This window comes from Spermophilus citellus, assembly GCF_964194105.1.
Source record: "Spermophilus citellus genome assembly, chromosome: 3".
Classification (NCBI taxonomy): Eukaryota; Metazoa; Chordata; class Mammalia; order Rodentia; family Sciuridae; genus Spermophilus; species Spermophilus citellus.
In genome coordinates this window covers 150,749,982-150,774,956 of record NC_138184.1, presented here as the reverse complement: position 1 = coordinate 150,774,956, position 24,975 = coordinate 150,749,982, and the positions used below count along the sequence as shown (strand labels likewise).

Sequence of the window (24,975 nt, the reverse complement as noted above, 5' to 3'; positions counted from 1 at the left end):
AAGCAGAAAGAAAAACATTGTAAAAGAAAACCATCGTTAAACTATTTTTAGGATATAAAGGGTATTGTCTTATTCCTTTGAAGATTTATAACATTCTCTTTGTTTTTCTAAGAAACCCAGTATAGATAACTTTTCAACAATTGGGTATAAACCTGAATGCATAGAAGGAACTGTGGAATTTAAAAATGTTTCTTTCAATTATCCATCAAGACCATCTGTCAAGGTAAGTTAAATGAAGTAGTATTCTACCATTTTATGATAATATCTTCTTTTGAGGTTATTTAGGATAATTTTGACTGATTTTGGCTACTTTGCTTACAGTCTTGAGTAGGCAGACAGATAAGTTTGGACAAATAACTCAGAACGACTATTTATATTTTTCAGGCTCTTTATTCTATAGGTAACTGTGGGTCTCACATTGTGGGTCTCTGGGATATATTTTCAACTCCCTAGATTTCCTCCACTCCAGATTTGGGAGCACACCAGCATGCCTTGGGTTGATGGTGCCACCTACTGGTGGTCCCTGGACATCATCCCCGCACTCCCCGCCCCCGCCAGCATAGTAACTCACTTTAACCTTACAATTTCTAACTTGGGACACTATGCACCTCTTGTTCCTTCCCTTTCTCCCTTTCCCAGGGTTTTTGCTGTATTAGCAGTTGAGCCTCCAGTAACTTCCCTGCACTTTACATGTACACACAAGCATGTGCACGCATGCACACACACACACACACACACACACACACACACACACACATTTCTTTACAAATGATGAGATCAGCAATAGAGTCTAAGAAAAAAATCCCATTATTTGGGCTGAATATATTATAGTTTGCAAACATAGGTAGGTGAGGGGTACTCAACATGATTGCCACTGTCATTTGGAGAGGGTTATAATTGTGAGGCTGCTCTCACATTGTGGGTCTCTGGGACACTAAACACTGGAAGCCTGGGGCTGGGGCTGCACTCAGTGATAAAGCACTCACCTCGAAATATGAGGTACTGGGTTCGATCCTCAGCACCACATAAAAGTAAATAAATAAAGATATTGTGTCCATCTACAATTAAAAAGAAAACAAAAGCAATACTGGGAGTGTACCCCAGTCATTGAGAAAAAAATTTAAATGTTACCCCATGTTAAAATGTCCACCTGTGATCCATCACCAGGGAGGGACAGTTTCTAATGGTGAAATCTCATTTGTGGGAGTTGCTGAGAAGCCTTGCCAGTTGTTCTTTGGAATATGCTTTACAATAATATTAAGTATATTCTAAGGAAGAACTTCCTTAGCAAATTTAAAAAGGTATCTGGCAAGATTTCATTGACTTTTTGCAAATTAAAATTTTTACTAACTGGGTAGTCATGAACTTCATATAAGATATTTTAGCTCACTATGGGAACAGTTTGATGTGGTAGTTGATATCCTATGAGTACTCTTAACTTAGATCTCTTCTTTATATAGAGAGATAATGAGAAATTCTTTTATTTTCCAAAACTATGTGGATTATTATTATACATGCACATGAAACAAACATAAGGTCTAAATTTGTTTTTAAGAGCCATAGAAGAATTTGCTTTCTGTTCATAATTACACATTAAATTTCTGAAAGCAAGTACATTATATTCTAGCTTTTTATAACTTTATGATTTTCTCCCATATGTTCCAATAGATTCTGAAAGGTCTGAATCTCAAAATTAAGTCTGGAGAGACAGTAGCCTTGGTTGGCCCCAGCGGCAGTGGGAAGAGCACAGCAGTCCGGCTTCTGCAGAGGTTATATGATCCTGGTGATGGCTTTGTAAGTTGAGGTTTCTAGGAGAACCACCCACAGTTCATATGACAGGACAGGAAAGTGCCACCAGCACACACAGCTGACAGCAATGTCAGCTTTCAGTTTTCAACCAGAGAACTGAGAGAGAAGCCATACTGTTTTCCTTCTGTGTATTTATTCATTCCACAAATATTTATTTAGTGCCTGCTATGTGTCAGGCATTGTTCTAGGATCTAAGAATTCCTTCAGGAACAAAACAGATAAGATTCTCTGCTTTCAGAGAGTTCACATTCTAATGACTAGACACAGATAACAAAATATGTAAAATATGTCATATGTTAAAAGTGAATAGATGTTTTATAACAAAATATGTAAATTATGTCATATGTTAAAAGTGAATAGATGTTTTAGAGAAACATAACAGATTATGTCATATGTTAAAAGTGAATAGATGTTTTAGAGAAACATAACAGAGCTGTTTGTAGTGTCCAGAACTTATCAAGAATTTCATCACGAAGGAAGAGCATGAGGAAAAGACTACAGTAAACAAAGACGAATGGGGGGAGAGAAACGGAGAGAGAAGGGAAAGCACATGGAAATAGTAGGAGACCTTCAATGATACATAAAATTATAAGAGGTTATGAGGGGCAAGGGGGAGGGAAAAAAAGGGAGAGAATTGAACAACAGCAGGGGAGGTAGAGAGGGAAGATGGGAGGGGAGGGGAGGGGAGGGGGGATAGTAGGGGATAGGAAAGGTAGCAGAATACAACAGTCACTAATATGGCATTATGTAAAAATGTGAATATGTAACAGATGTGATTCTGCAATCTGTATTTGGGGTGAAAATGGGAGTTCAAAACACAATTTGAGTCAAATGTATGAAAGATGATATATCATGAGCTATGTAATGCTTTAAATAATCAATAAAAAAAAAGAATTTCATCACAGAAGAATGATGTCCATAGACATCCTCACTTTCTTTGTTTTCTATACCTGTAATGTTGCACTTAACTTTCTCATCCTTATAAATGGCTCAGAGAATGAGACTATAATAATCCCAAATGAGTAATTCTTCGTGCTTCTAACTTTCAATTGTTATTTTTAAAAGAAAATCTATTATACTGAAGCCTGATTTTACTTTAATTTTACTTCTTAGTCTTTGCAGTGTCTTCAATCCATGTGTCTATGATACTATTTACTAAACAGATTACTAGGAGAGCATTCATGTATAGTGCAGATGCAGAGAATATCCACTTGTGGACAGAGCACCAGGTTGGTGAGAAACACAAAGATGATCCCATATCTGGGCTTCTGTCACTGGAATATGTGGAGTAATGCAAGCATGTGTGGGGAAGACAGGGTTCATTTACTGTTGTTTATAGCAGTGAATAGAAGACATATTTGTATTTTATGGTTAAGTGAGACATTAAAGAGAAGTAAAGAAGGCGACTTCCTAAAAGAAAAGTCTCATCAGTCTTAAAACAACAAAATTGATGTCCATTACCAGAGTCTACTTAATAACATCAGTGGCACCCAGAGTATGTATCTTATTAATACCTAATTTGTGGATTTTTGAACAAAAATATCCAAGTAGCTTGGCAAGATTTTAAGCCAGTTTTTTGAAGTTTTGTTGGTTCCCATCAACCAGGAAAAAAAAAGTCTATTGAAAATATGTATGTCATAATATTTCATCAAAATTTAGTTATAATCTTTGATTCCTAAAATACACTACTTCTCAGTTTGTATTTCACACTAGGAGGAAAAACTAAAAACCAATACTGCCCAAGGCGACATAACATGGTTCAATCTTTGGACTGCAGATCACGGTGGATGAGAATGACCTCAGAGCCCTAAATGTGCGGCATTACCGAGAGCACATCGGAGTGGTCAGCCAAGAGCCTGTGCTGTTTGGAACCACCATTGGGAACAACATTAGGTATGGACGAGACGGTGTGACTGACAAAGAGATTGAGAAAGCAGCAAAGGAAGCAAATGCTTATGACTTCATCATGGAGTTTCCTAATGTAAGTATGCATTGCCTGTATCCTCAGGGTGGGGTGACAGCACTGCAGGACTCCTGAATAAGATATGAAACCATAACTTCCAAAGAATAGTGGGAGTATGGTAATGAAATATCTGTAGAGAAAATGCCTGGTGTGTCACAAGGAAGAAATGAATCACAGGATGACCAGTTTGAGGAGAGTCATATTTAGTTCTTATTGGTTCTCACTGAAAATGGAAGGAAAAAAGAGACGAAAATGTGTTAAATTATACCAGAGAAGAATGAAACAAAAATCATCAGCTCAAACTGAGAAAAACATGTATCTGTGAAAATGTTGATTTGTGAGGCCATCTTGTGGCTGAGACAGGGACTGTCGCACACGCCAGGTTCAGGTTGGTTCTCAGTGCAGAAGGGAGACTGGTCACTTTCAAAAGCTCAGGAAGCTAATGTGGAATAAGAAATGTGAAATCATGCTTATAAATATATATATAACAAATTTAAAATTTTTGCTAATAGAACATATCTGATCCCAGTGGATATTTATAATTGTCAGAGTTATAAATCTTTTATTTACATTACCTAAAGTTTTAGTTTATCAGTTTTACCTTTTGCTGTGTGGAGCACCCTGTGAAATATAAAAGAATGATATTTGAAATTAAAATATGTATAAAATTTCATTGTTCCAGAAAACCACATAGGAAAAATTTCCTTTTAATGGACCTATTTTACAAACCACACTCAATGGGTATTAATAATTTTCTTTGGATTTTTAAATAAAAAATTGCATTATGCCAATAATTACCTCTTACCCCCTTATAAGTATTTTTCCAAAAGAAATGAAAGCATAACCACAAAAATATCTTTTATATGAATATTCATAGTAACTTTATTTGTAATAGTCGAAAATTGGAAACAAGCAGCTGAATGTCTAAACAAACTGTTTCCAAATGAAATACAAGTATTCTAAGTGAAGTCTGAACTTCAGAAAAACAACTTTTTTTTTAGTATAAATATGTACCATATATAGGACACACTTAGGTTGAAAATAAAATTAGTTGTTTTTCTGAAGTTCAGATTTAACTGAGCTCTGTGAGATTATTTTGCATGTTTTCATTTGGTTTTACTAAATCCAGCAATACAAGGTAGATTCACATTGAGTGGAACACTACTCAGTAAATGGAAGCAAACTTTTGACAGATCATAGATGAATCTCCAAAACATTTTTCTAGAAACAGGAAGCCAGCTCCCACAGAGTATATACTGTATGAGTCCACTAATAGGAAGTTCTAGAATCAGTAAAATTGATTTATAGTGATAAAAATCCAATCAGGTCAGGGCTGGGGGATATAGCTCAGTTGGTAGAGTGCTTGCCTCATTATGCACAAGGCTCTGGATTCAATCCCCAGTACTACAAAACAAAACAAAACAAAACAAAACTCCAACCAATACTCCTGGAGGCAGGTCTCAGACTGGAGAGAAATGGAGCATGAGAAAACTTTCCAGATAACAGCTGTGTTTTATCTCTTTATTGAGGTGGTAATAATATGGGTGTACTCATTTGTCAAAATTCATAGACCTGTTATCCTTAAAGTAAGTGCATTTTATTGTGTATAAACTTTTCTATGATAAAGTTTATATTTAAAAAAAACATATGAAGCCTCTAGAAATTAAAGGTTTAGAAAGAATCCTTAACTTTGTATCCTTGAAAAAATAAAATTTGCATCAGGGATGTCAACAACAGAAGATTATCAACACTGCTTTATTGGTTCTACAGGCTTATCTAACCATAAATATGTAACAGTATCTTCTTTGTTCAAGATGCAATTACCAAGAATAAAATATTTTAAAAGACAGAAAAAGTCTCCCAAGACTGAGAAAAGTTTTAGGGAAAAGTTGGCTTTTGCAATAATCTTTTTTTTATACTCTTTTTCATAATATCCAGAAAGGAAATTGAAAATAACATCAAGTTGCTCATAAGCATTTCAAATGATACTTACATATGTGCATTACAATGATTCTTTTAAAGATTTTAAAGCATTCTAAGAAAGTGTAAAAGAAATTTGAAAATTAGTTCCAATTATTAATTTTTCTAAAGCCCATGTTTGTCGTGTGTTCTGTTTTAGTCCTGAGTATTTCTTATCCTCTTTTCACCAGACTCCACCTTTTTTATTGTTGTTTGTTTTTACAAGGAAAAAAAATCAAAGGTTGAAATCAGCCAGCCTAAAGTAGTGCTTAATCTGGTATTAAAACACAACTGTGTCTGTCATTTCCTATTCTAAAGTTATTCTGCCTTCTACTTCTGTGCTTTTTTTTTTTTTTTTTTGGTATGTCTATTTCATAGAAATTTAACACATTGGTAGGAGAAAAAGGAGCCCAGATGAGTGGAGGACAGAAACAGAGAATCGCAATTGCTCGAGCTTTAGTTCGAAACCCTAAAATTCTGATCTTAGATGAGGCTACATCTGCCCTGGATACAGAAAGTGAGTCGATTGTTCAAGCTGCACTGGAGAAAGTAAGTGAACAGAAGCATTGCTTATTTCATATTCCTGGTTCACTGTTGATCTTAAGTACAAGAAAGTGCACATCTGTGGTGGATTACTAAATTCAGAGCTCTTCTTAAGATTTGGATGCAAGGTATGATTTGGAGGGAGAAGTAAATGCTACAGGTGTTGCTAAGTATATATACACACATGGATGTATACTTACACACACACACACACACACACACACATACACGCTGATATGCCATCATCCCATTAATCCCTCCATTCCAATGAGTATGTACTTTGTAATTCCCCATAGACATCCCCACACCACCATCAATCACAACAGTCCATACACACCAGTGCGATTCTCTGCTTTGACCACTTTTCTTCTTTAGAACAGCCCTAGATTAACATGATTAGTACAATTTCACATGGAGTGAAAAGCACTGACCTTGACCCACTCTCCTCCAGCAATCCCAGCCCTCACACCGCACACTGACCTCTGGCTCACCACAGATGCACAGACTGATAGCCTCAGTGCAGCGGTGGTCCTGCACCAAATTACACTGCAGCTGGAGGGCGGGAAAAATCTCTGCGTGGCCAAATGCTCCTTTAAATCATGGTCTTCAGATCCCTCAGAAGGCTAATGGCACATTCTATTTTACACTTGCTTGGAAATGTATTAAGTGTTTTTCTCTAAGAATATAACAGGCTTCTCTTTCAATACTGACTTTATGGGTTAAGAAATGGCAACCAGAATGCCTACTGCTTATTAAAAAATCTATTAGTTACTATTATTTACTCACCAGTGAGGTTAGAGGGTTTTGCCCTCCTTTTCCTACCATGATGACAGTCCACATGTTGCTTATATGGTATGGAAATCCATGTTTATTGCAGACACTTTGCCAGTTGAGGACATCTTGGTAGAAAAGCAATAAGGGCCAGGCTGAAGCTTTATTCATTTATTTATACTTAATAACTAGGACAGGGGTCTCTATTTGATAAATTGTTTTTAATACCAGTGATGTTTGGATAATTAGGGCTTGAATGTACTAAAGAATAATTACACTTAACATACCTGTCTCTTAATTTACATAAGATATTTTAAAAAGAAATAGATGCTCTAGCAGTTTTGAGATTAAATGTTGTGCCTATTGTCTTTTCATCTGTTAGTCACTTCAGGCAATGAAAACAAGTTCAGACTTTTAAAATAAATGGTTGCTTGACAACATGATAAATTAATAAATATTCTTTTTTTAGTGGCTGAAGTAAAATCTCTGTCCTAAGAGAAAGAAGGATGCAAACCATTTGTAAACTGTGATTCCAATTACATAAAATAGATGTATGTACTTGTGAACAAACATGATGGCAACATATATATAAACAGTCAAGAATTGCTTAACAATGGGGGTATGTTCTAAGAAATGTGACATTAGGTGATTTCATCCTGTGGGAGCATCATAGAGAGTATAGTTGGTATAACCTGCTACCCACCTGGGCTATATGATATAGTATGTTGCCTCTTGGCTAAGAACATGTACAACATAACTGTGCTGAAAATTGTGGCCATTGTAACATAATGTATATCTAAACATAGAAAAGTACAGTAAAAGCTATGATATAAAAAAATTTTAAGTGGTACACCTGTATAGGGCACTTACCATGAATGAAGGTTGCAGTGGGTGACTTTGCTCTGGGTGAATCTGAGAGTGAGAAGGAGTGAATAAGAAGGCCCAGGACACTACGCACACTGCTGGAGACGTTATGAACACTATGCACCTAGGCTTCACTACATTTATATTTAAAACCTTTCTTAAACAATAAATTAACACGAGTTTACTGTAGCTTCCACTTTATAAACTTGAATTTTTTTAACTTTCTACTCTGGTAATAACAGTCAGCTTAAAAATACAAACACAGGGCACAGCTGTACAAAAATATTTTCTCTTCATATTCTTATTGTATAAGCTCTTTTTCATTTTAAATTTTTTTTACTTTTTAAACTTTTTGTTCAGAACTAAGACACAAACACACATGTTGACCGAGGCCTCTGTGTGGTCAATATTCCCAATGTCACTGTCTTACACCTGTGCACTCGCCCTGGAGGTCTTCAGGGGCAGCAACAAATGGAACTGCCATCTCCCATGACAATAGTGCTTCTTCCAGAATATCTCTTGAAGAAACTACCTGACCATTTAATAGTTAACTTTTTTTCTATAAGTAGAAAAGTAGCCTTTCAAATAATGATTTAAAAAAATAGAGTTAGGTTAACTTATGAACCAGTAATAATCAATCACTCATTATCACATATTGTATGTTGTACATACCTGTGTGAGCTTTGCTTTGGTACAACTGGCAGTCTAGTAGACATGTTAACACCAGCATCACAAAAGAACACATGAGTAACACTTTGCACTGTGACATTACAGTGGCTGCAACACGAGAATTTTTCAGCTCCATTATAACTTTATGGGACCACCATCATATATTCAGCATGTTTTTGACCAAAACTTCTTTATGTGGAACATGTTGGTGTGGGAGAATTATGGAAGATTTTGATTCATTTTTTAAAAATTATTTTTAAATAATTATGTAAATATTAATTTACATATATTTAAATATAAATTTTAAATAATTATTTTTTAATTATGTATTGTTTTTCAGTTCTTCAAGGGGGATATTAAATCAGTGCTGTAGCGATGGGTGTAGAACTGTTTTATGTAGGGAATTTCTGGCCTTTTGTGAGGCAAAGAGCAAGGATAAGCAATGGGATAAAAGGCAACATTTGGAATTGAATTGATTATATACTCCAATTTAGTGGAAAATGGCTTATGGCTGAGGGGAGAGTTCAAGTGCAGGCACAGAGATCAAAGCTCTAGTGCCACCAGCATCCTCTCCACCTGCTGCTGTGGAGGTTGTGGAGTCTTGTCCTTGGAGAAGTCTCTGCCTAGAAAGGACAAGGCATCTAGCAGATCTCATTTCTGCTTATCTAAGAGCCCCCAGACCCTGCTACTGATTCAGCCTAGCTCACAACAGGTAGCAGAATTTTGCAGCTCTAAATGCCATCCAAGCCACCAAACAAGAAAGCAAATACAGTGAAATGCTTCCCTTCTCCCAAGTGAAGGCTACAGCACCTTCCTCCACAGCCTCACATAGCCTCCCATCCCAGTCCCCTCATTACCCCAGTTCCTTTCATTTATCTGAAGTTCTAGAACCAGTGAAACTCATCAATGGCTATGAAAATAAAATTAGTAATTTCTTAACACTAAGGTGAGCTTGAAGGAACTATCGCTCTTGTCCTTGATCAGATTATTACAGTAGCTAACTCCTGGCTTTAGCCTCTCTTTAGTCTGGTCCCTGCACAGCAGCCTTGTATTGCTGTTACCTTGTAAATTTGATGATGTCACACTTCTATTGGAATGCTCCAGTGGCTCCTCAATTCACTCTAAGTAAAAGCCAAATTCCTTATATTACACTACAATGCTCTGTGGAGTTGTGTCCTTCTGGAACTCTACTTTCCTTCACCCTCCCTCACTTAGGCTGCTCCTTAGACACGCCATGTTTTCATTGGCTGACACACTCTGTTATTTGGTTACTATCTCCCTCTGGAATGTAAACTCTTTGGTGGCAAAGGCTTTGCCTGATTAACTTCAGCACCCCCACCCCCAGCAGTGGAGCAAGACCAGGCACTTAATAGACAGCTAAGAAATACTAGTTGAATGGATTTTGGATGAATGTGATACGGGATAATTTTGAGACCTGAAGTGCTCTTTTCTGGACTTCTTGATTTAGGATTAATGAAAACTAGTTTTACATGGTTAATCTTATTCAAAGAAAGATCTAGGATTTGTAGATAAGGATTTATGCCACAGGGAAAGAGCTACTGCTCTGTGATTAGTTTGGACCTGACATGCCAGTACTCAGGTTTCCAAGCCATCCCTTACCCGACTCCTGGGTTGATGGCATAGCAGTGAGCATTTGCAGTTCCCTGGGGAAGTCACATTGCTCTTGTGATAAAAAAGCCTAGGGAAACCCTTTGAAATATTAAATGCAGTATATAAATCTAAGGAATGTTTTTATTAAGGAATGTTCAGCTTTCAAATCAGTGCAGAACCTCTAAAAAAGACTGTTTGCTAATTATGAGGGAAAGGATTTCACCAGTTTTATTATTTGAATAGACAAAGTTGCTTTGTTGCCATCCTCAGGGACATCTCTGCACATCCTCATGGGCACATGTACACATCTCTGTACATGTGCATCTATGATACAACCTATTGGTCTTCCTCCAAGTCCTCTTACATTATATGGGTACTACTTAGAGAACTGAAAAATAGGGGAATTGCATTAGACTGTGGCCTATTTTATTAAATTAAGCTCCAAGAAGTAGTTAACAAAAGTCAAAGTGAAGCCAGAGTCATTTTTACCCATACAACACACACACACACACACACACACACACACACACACACAGGTGTGTCTGCTCTGCATCAGCTAAATATCTTACTCTGTATTTATATATGGAATTGGAAGTTTTTAAAATTTATTTTTAGTCATTAGTAGCAACACTTCAATAATTGGAAACAGAAAGGGGATTTCTGCAAGGGGGTTTTCTTGACTGGAACTTAGCCAGAAGAGCAAAGGTAACACACAAAATACCTCACGCTAAAAACCTCATGGGACATTTTGGAAGCCTGCTTAATCAAGCTCACATTTGTAAGGCTTGGTGTTAAACATTAGGGCACTTGCTTCTTTTAGGGTAGTAGTTCTCTGCTTTGATAAATCAAGTTCCATAAAGAGTTGTATTTAAAAAGGAAAAAATAAAATAGTGTAATTCTTTAGCAAAAATGTATACATACACATGTACAAGATTTATTTGTAATAATGAGAGATTCAGAGAAACCCTGAAGCCATTCATGGGTCATTATTTTAGACATAACAAAGATAATAGAGTGCATAAGAACTCTGGAGATATTTATTCTCCTATTTAACAGAGCACACTCTGAGGAAGCAAGAGGTTAATTCACAGCTGGGCAGTACTGAAGCCAAAGCCAGACCCTAGACAGTGGGCTTCTACCTCATTCATGTAACCACCATACTACCTTGCCTCAAGTTTACACATCTGCTAGACGTCAGAGTCAAGACGGAATCCATATTAGGCTTCCTATAAAAAACAGAATTACCATATGATACAGCAATTCCACATCTGGGCATATGCCACAAGTAATTGAAAGCAGGATCTCAAAGAAATTATTTTCACAGTAGCATCATTCACAGCTAAAAGATAAGAACAACCCTAATGTCTGTCAACAGATGATAAACAAAACATGGTAGAGACATACACTAGAATAGCACCAGTCTTCAAAAGGAATGAAAACTGATACATGCTACAACAATTGTGCCCACTGAAGACATTACATTAAGCAAAATACACCAGAGAAAAAAGGACAAACATTGCATGATGTCACTCATATGAAGACCTAAAATAGTTAGATTAACAGAGACAGAAGTAGACCAATGGTTACCAGGGGTGGAAGAGAAAGAAACATTGGGAGTTACTGTTTAAAGGGTACAGTAACAGTTTCAATTATGGAATGATGATTCAATTATGGGATAGTAGTGATGGTTGCACAATAATGAACATACTTGTGCATGAAATTGAACTTTTAAAACAAAGTTATAAATTTTATGAAATGTATATTTTACCCCCAAAAGAATAGTAATCTAGACCTGAGTATAAAAGAATAATTTTTAAAAACTTAAAAATAGGGACTGGGGTTGTGGCTCAGCGGTAGAGTGCTCACCTAGCTTGCATGAGGCACTGGGTTTGATCCTCAGCACCACATAAAAATAAAAAATAAAGATACTGTGTCCACCTAAAACTAAAAAAAAATAAATAAATATTTAAAAAAACTAAAAAATCAAAGAATAGTGAAACAGAGGAATTTGACCTCTGAAGTTCAGAAAGACCCAGGAAAGAGAAACCCATGCTTCAAACCATAATGCAAACTGAAGCTCCTTTATGAGTTTATAATAGCCTTACTTTGTCCCTGAAAGTTGTTTATTTTGGTCCTATTGTATATGTAACTAGTGTATTTCTCTTTCATAAATGAATTTAAATCACTCCTACTTCGAAAAACATTTCAAAGTCTTTTTTTTTTATTGGTTGTTCTAAACATTACAAAGCTCTTGACATACCATATTTCATACATTAGATTCAAGTTGGTTATGAACTCCCAATTTTACCCCAAATACAGATTGCAGAATCACATCGGTTACACATCCACATTTTTACATAATGCCCTATTAGTAACTGTTGTATTCTGCTACCTGTCTTAAAAGTCTTTCAGAAAGGCTTTTAAGTATTTTAAAAAAGAATGTTTTTCCATTGTATGGATGATAAGTATCTTAGTAACTTCTGTGTATTTAACTTATTCCTAAACCCCGCCCTCCCCAACAAATAAAGAAAATACCTATATGATATATTGATTTACTAATTGTTACCAAATGAGATATCTGTATTGTTTAGCCTTCTGGGCTACATGTATAGCATCCTTTCCTTTTGCAAGAAAGACAATTTATTATTATAGCATTTTCTCTTCTGGCCTGCCATTTACTTCATAATTTTTGTTGTTGTTGCTGCTTTAAATTTTCAACAAATACTTAAATTAGGCATTTTTAATAAAGTACTAAAAGTCAATAAGTAGTCTTATATTATCTCCAGTTGTTAACGTGTTTGTTAACTTATTTAGAAGTAAGAATGAAGAGATTCTAGGCTATAAAAAGAAAGCATTTCACTATCGAATATTATTCCATGTTCCTAATTAGATAAGAACAATGATTCTTAACATTTTTTAGCTAAGAGGCCTTAAGCTGAGCACACAGATATTCACAGAAGTAGATTCCTTCAAGTAGAAAGGAAGGGGTCAAGAAGGAGGTGAGTCACTTATTAAATATGGCTTCTAAGTGCCAATACTTTGCTCTTTGTCTTTCTTTTGACAAAGGAGAAAGCATTCTCAGACAGGTGATATGGCTTGACAGCAATCACACATTGTTAAGCCCGGGAACCAGTGTTGACCCAGAATTCTAACCCAGTTGGCTTTCAACATCCCAGGGAGGTAGTTAAGAAATCAAAAAGCCTGGGTTTTCCTTTTAACTAAAGGAGAGGAAAATGTAAGAGTAGTGGGATGTTTTAGACTTTATTCTCTGAGCACCAGGACACTAGGGTGGTTTCCAAGGCCTCTCAAAGAGGAGAGAAGGTAGGGAAATGAGGAAGACAAGCAGGCAGGGCTTCTCCCAACTCGACTGGCAGTTCAAACAAAGCTATAACCCAATTGTGTGGCTGCTTTAAAAAAAAAAAAAAAATCAAGTTCTCACATTAACTTTCACTTGTCAAAAAGATTGTTTTTTTTGTTTGTTTGTTTGTTTGTTTTTTATTTATTTTTTTTAATTGTTGGTCGTTCAAAACATTACATAGTTCTTAATATATCATATTTCACAGTTTGATTCAAGTGGGTTATGAACTCCCATTTTTACCCCGTATACAGATTGCTGAATCACATCAGTTACACTTCCATTGATTTACATATTGCCATTCTAGTGTCTGATGTATTCTGCTGTTTATCCTGTTCTCTACTATCCCCCTTCCCCTCCCCTCCCCTCCCCTCCCCTTTTCTCTCTCTACCCCCTCTACTGTAAATCATTTCTTCCACTTGTATTATTCTCTTACCCCTCCTTTCCTCTTATATGTAATTTTGTATAACCCTGAGGATCACCTTCCATTTCCATGCGATTTCCCTTCTCAACTCCCTTTCCCTCCCACCTCTCATCCCTGTTTAATGTTAATCTTCTTCTCATGCTCTTCGTCCCTACCCTGTTCTTAGTTACTCCCCTTATATCAAAGAAGTCATTTGGCATTTGTTTTTTAAGGATTGGCTAGCTTCACTTAGCATAATCTGCTTGTCAAAAAGATTTTGAAGCATAAAAAGAAAAATGTTAAGACTACAGGACCGTATCACAGATGGGCCCCAGTGCAACTGAGGCAACCTCCCAGGAGCCTGTGAGAGGAACTTGTGTTCTCACAGATTTTCCACACCATACTTGCCACCAGGACATCAGAACTCTCTGTTTATGGGCTTTACCAGAGTATGGTAGGGCTGCTAATTCACCCAGGAGTCAAGTAAAAGCAGGCCTTCTGAAAGGCAGGAGGTTTTGTATTATTCTTTCTTTTCCTATTACCCACCTTTAGTCAAAGTTTGTGACCACCACTGGTTCTCACCAACTATTATCCTCAGATCCTTTATCTGTTCCAGCAATTCTGTGAGGGATGTTTTAAAGCACCTTCTATTCCAAAGTCCAAGCCAATTACCTGGTGATTTATGGCTGGGTGTGGAATTTTGAAGTCATCTGAACAAAGTTGGCAGAGTGTGAGGTAGAAGCCTATCCTCCTGTTGACCTTTGTTTGGCCAAATACCTAATTGTTTGGCTTCTGGCTTTGTATAATCAGTGAAATAGAAGAGGAGACACTAGAAATCTCTTTCAAAATTGTAGTAGCAACAAAGACATTGAAAATCTACCACACCTTCTTTGAAGCATGTAGAAAAACGGAAGAACAACTCACATTACCTCACCTGTCTTTTCTGTAGTTCTGGCTAAAAAACAAAGTATCAGCTCAGATTTTCTTGATCAGTTTTTCTGGTGGCCTTGACTGCCATAATCTTTCTTATGTTTTAAGTCTGAAATTACTGTTGAATTCTTTTTCGTCTTCACTATGACTAATATTTCAGTTTTAGGTAACATTGATGATAGAGGAGAGATGTGTTTTTCTAGTGCATTTTATACTACAATACTTGTAGGTCCACTTTATAAGCCTTTGATGTGTCATTTTGTCTCTTTAAAATTGTTAGCTATTTCTGTGATTTGCTTGATATATACAGATGATATATACAGATATTATAATAAATTAAGTCATAATAAAACACCAACTTTAGCCAACCATTTATAGTTTAGACCAGGAGCCTGGCAGAGTCAAAATGATACACATGGGCAAGAGCAGATGATCGCAGCCTGCTGGAGCTCTAATGGTATCAAATCAGAACTTAAATGGTTTCCCCCATCCTCCGTTTTCAGGTGTCACATACAATCGTTCACTTTTGCACAATAGATAAACCTGCTTCCTATGGAATGCTAAAAGGTAAAGACAAAATGAGAAGAGATGTGTATTAAAATACTTGTAACATGGACCCTCTACAAGGAAGGAAGCTGTATTATACCATACACCTCCATCCTGAAACCTTGTGATTCTGATTCTGTGAAGCAATGTGTGTATTCAATTTTCAGACCTTTTCTAGATGCAGCCTCTTAACTACTTGATCTTAAAACAGTCTGTCAGCATCCTTAGAGTATGTTGTGTTGTATGTTCCCTTTTATATTTTTAAGCTAAATTCCATACACATTCATTTGATTTTAGAAATATTTGATAGTATTGTAAAATCAATGAGTTTTGGTTTTTTTTCTTTTTTTTTTTTTTTTTTTTGGTGTGTGTGTGTGTAACCTTATATAGGTTCATCAATAAAGTCTGAGATCTGTTAGCTTGTAAAAAAGAATATTTGTTACCCCAAGGGAATGTAACTGACCAAATGGGAGAGGCTTAGGCCAGCAGCCAGGACACCTGTTTTCAGACTATTGTGGTCACCTTTCTAATGCATACCTGCTCAACAATAGTATTCTTACATTCCCTTTTAAAGGGTTATAGGCAAGTCCCAGAGTCCCCAAGACCCAGAATAGAATTCATACTTGAAGTTCAAGAAGAAAAATGAGCTTAGTATAGGCAATATGTCTTATATCTAAAACGTAAGTACATCAGACAAACTAAATTGACATGTTCTACAAAACATGTGACTAGTATTCCTTGAAACTATTATGTTCCTCAAAAAGTAGGGAGATCTGAGAAATTGCCACAGCCAAGAGGAGGCTTAGAAGACATGATGACTCAGTGGAACATGACATTCTTTGAGGATCCTAGAACCGAAGAAGCATACTGGATAAAAGATAGTAGAGGACTTCACATAAGCATGGGGTTTAGATAGTAATGATGTACCCATACTGCTTCAATATTTGTGGCAAATGCATTATTTATTAGCACAGGGGATGATATATTTGCAGAGTACGTGGAAGCTATCTATAGTATCTTTGCAACTTTTCTGCAAATATAAAACTATTCTAAAATAAAACTTTTATTTTAAAAAAACTAGTTTCATTTTTACCATTTTTTTCTATCATTTATAAAGATGCTTCTACATTAGCAGGCTTAGAATTACCAGATAAAATTAAATGAGAGACAGGGAAAAAAAACAAAAGGCAAATAATAAAAACAGTTTCCCCAAATACCCTCATCTACTAATTCATTTAATAAAATTTCTCTATGTTTGGCAATATAAAAAATAAAGGATACAGTAAATTTTTGATGGTCACTATAATTCTCTGCTGAAGATGTATGTTGCATAAAATTGCTAAAGAAATTTGAATATGCTAATAAGTAAGTGCTAATTAATAATATTTTAATGTGTTTATTGTCAGACCTTCATGAAGTTAAGAAAAAGAAATCCTCCTACAGATAATGCTACATCAGAGTTGCCCTAATCCACTTGATTATTTTGTCTGAGGGGCATTCATTAAAATGTCTCAGCACCATTCAGAATTTCTGCTGAACATAAAAAAAATGACCAACCAGTGTGCTGTATACAATATATTATTTTGCTTGACTTTTTTTTCTTAACAGCATTTTTTGTTGTTATTGTTTAATTAACCTACACTTAACTACATATTAAAACATACAACTGAAAAAGGGACATATATGTACACCTGTGAAACCATCAGCATGATCAAGATTGTCAACCATGTTTTTTAGATGTTTGTGTAACCACTCCATCTGGACCCTCCCCCACCCTCTTCTGACATTTGGCAACCACTGATTTGCTTACCCTCACAAAAGATTAGTTTGGATTCTCTAGAACTTTATAGAAATATAGTCATACAGTATGTATTCTATTCTGCCTGGTTTTTTTCACTCAGCCTAATGTTTTTAAGACTCATTTGTGTTGTAGAATCCATCAATAATTTCTTTTTTTATTGGTGAATAGTGCTCCATTGTGTGGATATACCACAGTTGGTATACATAATTGCTCTTTAATTTTTTTGCTCCAGAAACACATATTTAAATGTTTTTTAATTGTAATTACATGACTCCATCTCCCAGTTTTCCTGAGAAAGTTCCAGTCTGCCTGGATTGTCCCACTCAAGAGTGTCTTATTTTGAATGATACTTTAAGATGATCCTCTTAATATAAATCAAACATATCAGAATATGCCTTTCTTAAAATAATAAAATGCTACAAAATAATAGTATAAATCTTTAATTATAATGATGTAACTACTTTCAGTTTTTCATAATAACATCTATTTATTGCTCACATGCACACGTTACCCATAGGAAGAAAACCTATTAAAAATAAAACATGCTTTTTCAACTTTTTTTAGATTTCTTGCCTTTAAGCAAAAGTGCAATACATGCATATTAAATAATTGGGGAAATTAAGAAAAAGATAATCCATAGATACAATAATTACATATAGGCACCATTAATATTTTGATATATTTCTGTATAGGTATATTCTTTACATGGGTACAGTTTTAAACATAATTAAAACAAGATGCATAATTTTTTCTTATATTTTTCCATATAGCATTATATCATAAGTTTTCCACTATCATTCAATTTTTTATTGTTTTTGTTGTTGTTGTTTTGGTTTTGGTACTGAGGATTAAACTCAGGAGCACTCAACCACTGAGCCACATCCCCAGCCCTATTTAGTATTTTATTTGTATCAGGGTCTCACTGAATTGCTAAGCACCTCGATGTTGCTGGGGCTGGCTTTGAACTCACAATCTTTCTGACTCAGCCTCCCTAGCAGCTGGGATTACAGGTGTGCACCACTGTGCCCAGCTATCATTCAGTTTTAATAACTAATATTTTGAGAAGTTTTCCTCTCTTATAGATTTGGAACAGAAGATTTATTTTTAAAAGTACTCACTACTTCATTAAGTATACCTGCTCCAACAGAGAGATCTTTACAGAGAATAACTAAACTCTCAACATTCTAGTGCCAATCCTTCCAGTGACTGGCTGAGGCTTTGAACAAACTTTTTCATTTTCTGAGTTCCAGTCCTTGTCTTTAACAGATAAGAATGAGAAGAGTAAGATAGAAATAGTATGAATAGTAATAGTAACAATCATGTTGAGTCCCTACAAATTTGTAGTGTGCATATAGAGTGCTCAAAGAATTTGTAAAATGTGCAAAGCATTTAGGAAAAAATACATTATCTCGGGAGTAAGGGGTGAAGAATAGAAGTTCACTGAATTAGACAAAGAGGGGTAAAGGGAATGAGGGGATGGGAATAGGAAAGACAGTAGAATGAACTGGACATAACTTTTCCTATGTTTACATACGAATACACAACCAGTGAAACTCCATATTATGTTCAACCACAAAAAATGGGAAATTGTATTCTATATATGTATAATATATCAAAATACACTGTACTATTGTGTATATCTAAAAAAATCAAAAAAGTTTAAAAGAAATAATTTTTTTAAAAGAAAAAAGATGCATTCTCTCAAAAGTGGCCAAAGTCATCAGGTGGAGGAAACAGTCAAGCTAGAATATGTAAATTGATAATCTCAATATCTATTTTGCATTCATGCAGTGATAGACAAACAGAAGAGCAGAATAGTATACAAAATATAAAAATATAAAATACTGGTTGATGAGTAGTGGAGAAAGGATGGTCTTCCCAAAATTTGATGCCGGGACACTTGTTTAATTACATAAGGGAAAATGTATATTGACTCCTATTTGATATCACACAAAAAACTCAACTCCAGGTATATCTAACTACAAGAGGCAAAGTATTAAATATTGTAAGGTAAAACAGAAAAACACCTGTGTGGTTTTTTTCAAGATTTTTAAAACAAGACTCCAAAGGCATAAATTGTAAAACAGAAGTTGATAAATTGGACTTCCTTAAAACTTTAAAATTCTGTTCATCAAAAGACACCATTAGGGGCAGGGGATATAGCTCAGTTGGTAGAGTGCTTGCCTCGAACACACAAGGCCGTGGGTTCAATCCCCAGCTCACACACACACAAAAAGACACCATTAGGCCGGGTGTGATGGGTCATGCCTGTAATCCCAAGCCGAGGCAAGAGGATGGCAAGTTCAAAGCCAGCCTCAGCAATTTAGTGAGGTCCTAAGCAACTTAGTAAGATCCTGTCTCAAAATTAAAAAAAAAAATTAAAAAGAGCTCAGGATGTGGCTCAGTGTTTAAGCACCCCTGGGTTCAATCCTTGGTATCAAAAAAAAAAAAAAAAAAGGAGAGAGAGAGAGACACCATTAAGAGAGTGAAAAGGCAACCACTTAAGCAGATTGTAATACATAGTATTTGACAAAGTCCTCATAGCTAGAATACATAAACAGCTCTTGAAAATCGACAAGAATAGTTCCAGTAGAAAGATGAGCAAAAATAAATAAATAAATAAAATGGACAGTTCATAAGAGAGAATATTCAAGGTTTCAATAATGACATGAAAAGTTGTTCTTCATTAGTCATCAAGGAAATGGAAATAAAAGCCACCATATGACCATATTCATTTATCAGGCAGAGAAAGTACCACTGTTGGTGAGAATATAGTGCAACCTGACTCTCCTGCACATGGGGTTTTGTAGAGGGGACAACCATTGAAAAGCTGGCAGAGGCTAGTGAGACAGAGCATGTGCACACCTGGTGGTGCAGAGCTAGTAGGACTGTATACGTATGCTCACTAAGTAAGCGTGTGCAAGAATCTATATGTAATAGAAAAACCCTGAAGCCTACCATCCTGACTACCAGTAGAATGGAAAAATTGTGGTGTATTCACACAGTGGACTGCTGAGTGACAAGAATGAACAATCTGCCACTACATGCAACAAAATGCAGGAATCTCAAAATAATGCTATTTAGCTGGGGGCTGGGGCTTTGTGGTAGAGCGCTTGCCCAGTGTGTGTGAGGCAACACCAAATAAAAATAAAATAATAAAATAAAAATATTGTGCCCACCTATAACTAAAAAGTAAATATTTTTTAAAAAGAATAGTATTGAACAAAATATACTCAGACCCAGAATAGTATTTTGTTGTGTAATTCCATTTATGTAAAAAAATATCAATCTGATCTATGCTCTTTGAAGAAGGATAGTGGTTACCCTTGGTGGGCAAGTAGTGATGGTGACTTGTGAGGCATGAGGATGACTTCTGGGTACAGGCAATGATCCATTTCTCCACCTGGTTATTCTAATCTGCATTCAGTTTGAAAATGCACTGACTATACTTTAATAATATGTGTACTTTTCCATATGTTAATAATCTTATCCAAAAATAAAGATTCTTTTCTATTAAAATAATACTGCAAAAAGAAGTTTTCTTCACTATTGCAGAGGTTACATCTACTAATTTTATATTTATTTTCTATGCTTTCTGTTGTATAGGCAAGCAAAGGTCGCACTACAATTGTGGTAGCACACCGACTTTCAACTGTTCGAAGTGCAGATCTGATTGTGACTCTAAAGGATGGGATGGTGGTGGAAAAAGGAACCCATGCTGAGCTCATGGCACAACAAGGTCTATACTATTCACTTGCAATGTCACAGGTAATGTTTGCACAGCATGACGTTATATCAGCAGGTTTTCTTAGTCCAAAATTATAATCTTAAGGCTTAAAATTTAGCTTCAGAGGCAAGATGCAAAATTGTTCCTGCAGATGTTTCAAGCTGTAGAAATTAGAAACAAGATAGATGGGGAAAGAGAAAGGGAACTATATTGTCCATAGAAGGTTTTCCTGGAAGAGTCCTTGAAGATCAGAACGTGGGAGACGAAGGAGGAGAAATCCAAGTAGTTGGGACAGCAGCATGGGGACAAAAAGAAGCTTAATGTACAACTAAAACAGAAAGAAGATCAGCCTTCCCTGAATAAAGACAAGTATTGGGAGAAAAAGGGAAAAAAGTTAGATAATGAGGATCAGATCGTAGAAGATCTTGGAGCCAGGCAGAAGGGTTGAGATTTAATATGTAGAAAGCATCTAACACAATGCCTCACACATAGTGGACATTCAATAAATATCTACTGAATAAGAGATCACTCACAAATCCATACTATGTGTATACCACACCCTCACAGGTAGACTAGAGAGCTCAATTGGGCAATCAAAACAAGGTATTCTAACATTGGAGGCAAATGGCAAGTTCTCTCTTTTTTTTTTTTTTTTTTTTTGGCAGGGGTGTTACTTGGGGTTGAACTCAGGGACACTTAACCACTGAGCCTCATCCCCAGCCCTATTTTGTATTTTATTTAGAGACAGGATCTCACTGATTTGTTTAGTGCCTTGAATTTGCTAAGGCTGAGCTTAGAATTCTGAACCTCCTACCTCAGTCTCTCGAGCTGCTGGGCAAATTCTCATTCTTTAGGGTCCAAGTTTCTGCATTCTATGAGATCCATCCTACTTACACACTTCATTAGGACACATGAATGCAAATGAGAGCGATTAGGCCCTAACCATTGCCTTCACTCCAACCCAGCTGTTTCTTCTTAGCCTGGAAGGCAGTCTTTTTCCAGAGGGTCTCCTATAGATAAGTAGTTTCAATCTTTTTCTGTTCATTTTACTTCTTCAATTGTCTGGTCATCTCTTTGATGTCAATATTATTATTATACAAAATAAAAAATTTAGGAATTTATGAGCCTCTCTGTCTTCATCAAATTTATAACTTCATTGAAATCCTACCTTTCTCGCTATGTGGAAATATTTTTGAATGCAGTTTATGAAGGAATGAGAGCAAGACAAAAGATTAAAAATGTAATCTTACATTGATTTAAAACTACCTGATTCTGATTTTATTTCATATTACTCCATATTTTTTGTTTCCTTTAAAAATGAAAGTGAGGCATTATTTGATAGTTTAATTAGCATGATAACTAATGGATGAATTAACTCCATGGATGAATTAACTTATAAAGTTGTTAAGTTCAGTATTTTCAAACCAATGTAAGTAGCACTAGAAGGAAATAAGTGAGGTCACAGTAATCCTATTTTGAGATTTGAAAAAACTATTATACTCAGATCTTTCACTGGAGAACCACATCTTTTTTTTTCATCATAATTAAACTAAAAATCCATTATGAGGACTGGAGTTTAAAAGTTTCACAATGTAAAAAAAAAAAACAGATGATAAGTTTGTATTATAAATATGTAAAAGTTTTTAACAACTTGTTCAAAATGGATTGGTATTCTCCAATTACCTAAAATTATATCCATTTTAAATGATCATTTTAAATCTTAATGTTCAATAAACAACTATTAATATTCTGCACATTGTAGAATAAACATAACATATATGATATCTACATAAGCAGCTCAGCTTTAAACTCTGGAAAGGCTTACGTGTCAGGCTTCCTTGTGGTGTCAAAATAAGTGAAGTTATAAGAATTCATGACAATCACAAGAATTGCAAAGTCGGTGCTGCTAAGAGAAATCTGAGAAGCAGTGTAGCTAAGTAAAGATCATGAGCTCTGGAGTCACAGCAGGTGACTCTGTCTCCTTACAGTTTTAGGACCAGAAACAAGTTGTTTAAATTCCCTGTACTTTAAGGACTCAGTAGGTAGAGTGCTTGTCTTGGATGCCCATGGCCCTGGGTTTAATCCCCAGTGCCACACACACAAAAATAATTTCCTGTGCTTTAATTTTCTAATCTCTTCACATGGGGAAAATAATAGTAAACTACAAACCGTTGGTGAATTATTATATTAAGCTAAGAATCATTGTTGGCAGAGTAAATGATATTACATTGTATCACTTGCATTAGCATTATCCAAACTTTTCAGAATAGTTCAAACCTTGGAGATTAATGTTGTAATTATTTATCAAGATTGTACCTGATAATAAACAGACATATTTCTTTAGTGAGATTCTATGTGAAAATGAAGTAAAACAGAGAATTATACACACCAAAACTTACTGTCATCATTATTACATTGTCTAGCAGCCTTCTCAGAAAAAATGAATTGTCTTTGACCTATTAAACATCTTCTTAGAAAAATTTATTATGAGAAGGGGGTCAAAGTTTTACTCTTTAAACTTGTCAGTCACAAGCAGGTAACTCCTGGGGGACAGGTAAACCCAAATAAATATTTCTTTCATAGTAGAGAAATTTATAGAAAAGAAAGTGAGAGATAAGGGAATGTCTGATTCAAGGTGTTAATGGTAGGGCTGAGGTTGTGGCTCAGAGGTAGAGCACTCGCCTAGCCTGCATGAGGCACTGGATTCGATCCTCAGCACCACATAAAAATAAGATAAAGGTATATGTCCACCTACAACCAAGAAATATTTAAAAAAAAAAAAAAGATGTTAATGATAGCAAGATTGTTTTAGGGTTCACTGCACATTTATGTAACTGCTCAACAGTTGCTAAGCTTGTCAACAAATTAGAGGCCCTGGAGAGTCTCCATGTGCACACTCTCCAGTGCCCTAAATCCACCCACATCTTTCCATCTCCACATGGTGTTCTGAGCTGCTGTATCCTAACTTCTGTCCTGTCCTCCTCCCACCTCTTCAGGGGGAAGTTGCAAATCTATTTACATCACAATCAGATGAACAAGAGACTAAGTAGATCAGTCATTTCACTAAAACTGGCCTCATTTCTCCGAATTGCAAGAAAAAGAAAAAAGACCTACAGCCATTGACTTAGAACTTCATTCTAATTTACAATTTCAACCGTTCCTTGAAAGTTAATTTGATTTCTTTGCATTGTCTTATTCTTATGCAGCCAGCACCTTAATTTTGCTCTGTGGTCAACTTGGAATTGGAAACAGCAGAGCCTGGAAAGCTTGTATCTCCTAAGATAGCTCTCAGGCCCTGGACAGCCACACAAACAAGGGGCTAATTAGATAAATTGATAAGCTCCAGAAAAGGCCTAGAAGAAGAGATTAGAAAGTATATCATCTGTCTCAAGAGGCTACTTTTACTAAAATCTGGTGCTGCCAGTGGCATAATTGTTTTGGACTAAGACATTGTTTTCTCCAGTGAATTTATACATGTCTTTGGAAAAGGCACAACAAGCTATTGTCAATCACTAACATTTGAGTATGAATTAGACTTATTAGCTCTCAAGTCTGGAAATGGTTGAGCAAGAACTGCATAAGAATATTCCAGTTTTAATAGGAAAAGCAGTAAGTTTTAAAGAGATACTTAATAAAATTCCATTGAATTTTTAAGATATCATTCTGATGATAATCTGAATATTCTTCATTTAAGGACATTAAAAAAGTCGATGAAGAGATGGAGTCAATGACATACTCTACTGAAAGAAACACCAGCCCTGCTTCTCTGTGTGCTGTGAACAGCATCAAGTCAGACTCTGATGATAAGTCTGAGGAATCCATCCAAAATAAGGAGGTAATGATTCAACTACCAACAAGTTTGTTCCACATTCTCCACTTTTGACTTTAGCCTTTTATGAAATTTAGAACTTATTTACAATAAAACATCACTTTAAGTTCACAAAATGTGTCCTTCCTAAACTTCCTGTAGTATTGCTAATTAGACTGTGTAGATGACAGAGGTCCTTGTTGAAGGGGCAAAAAG

The 24,975-nt window shown here is 35.7% G+C and overlaps 1 protein-coding gene across 1 annotated transcript in view; it reads left to right on the top strand.

Annotated features, from left to right (window-relative positions):
• Window positions 1-24,975, top strand: part of ABCB5 (ATP binding cassette subfamily B member 5) — a gene marked incomplete at both ends in the record, with an annotated part of 141,448 nt that overhangs the window by 47,284 nt on the left and 69,189 nt on the right. The window contains 6 exons of the mRNA XM_081283287.1: window positions 113-223; window positions 1,669-1,794; window positions 3,587-3,790; window positions 6,110-6,280; window positions 20,831-20,992; window positions 24,646-24,786. Of these exons, the coding sequence (XP_081139413.1) occupies window positions 113-223; window positions 1,669-1,794; window positions 3,587-3,790; window positions 6,110-6,280; window positions 20,831-20,992; window positions 24,646-24,786 (915 nt within the window). The remainder of the gene's footprint in view (window positions 1-112; window positions 224-1,668; window positions 1,795-3,586; window positions 3,791-6,109; window positions 6,281-20,830; window positions 20,993-24,645; window positions 24,787-24,975) is intronic.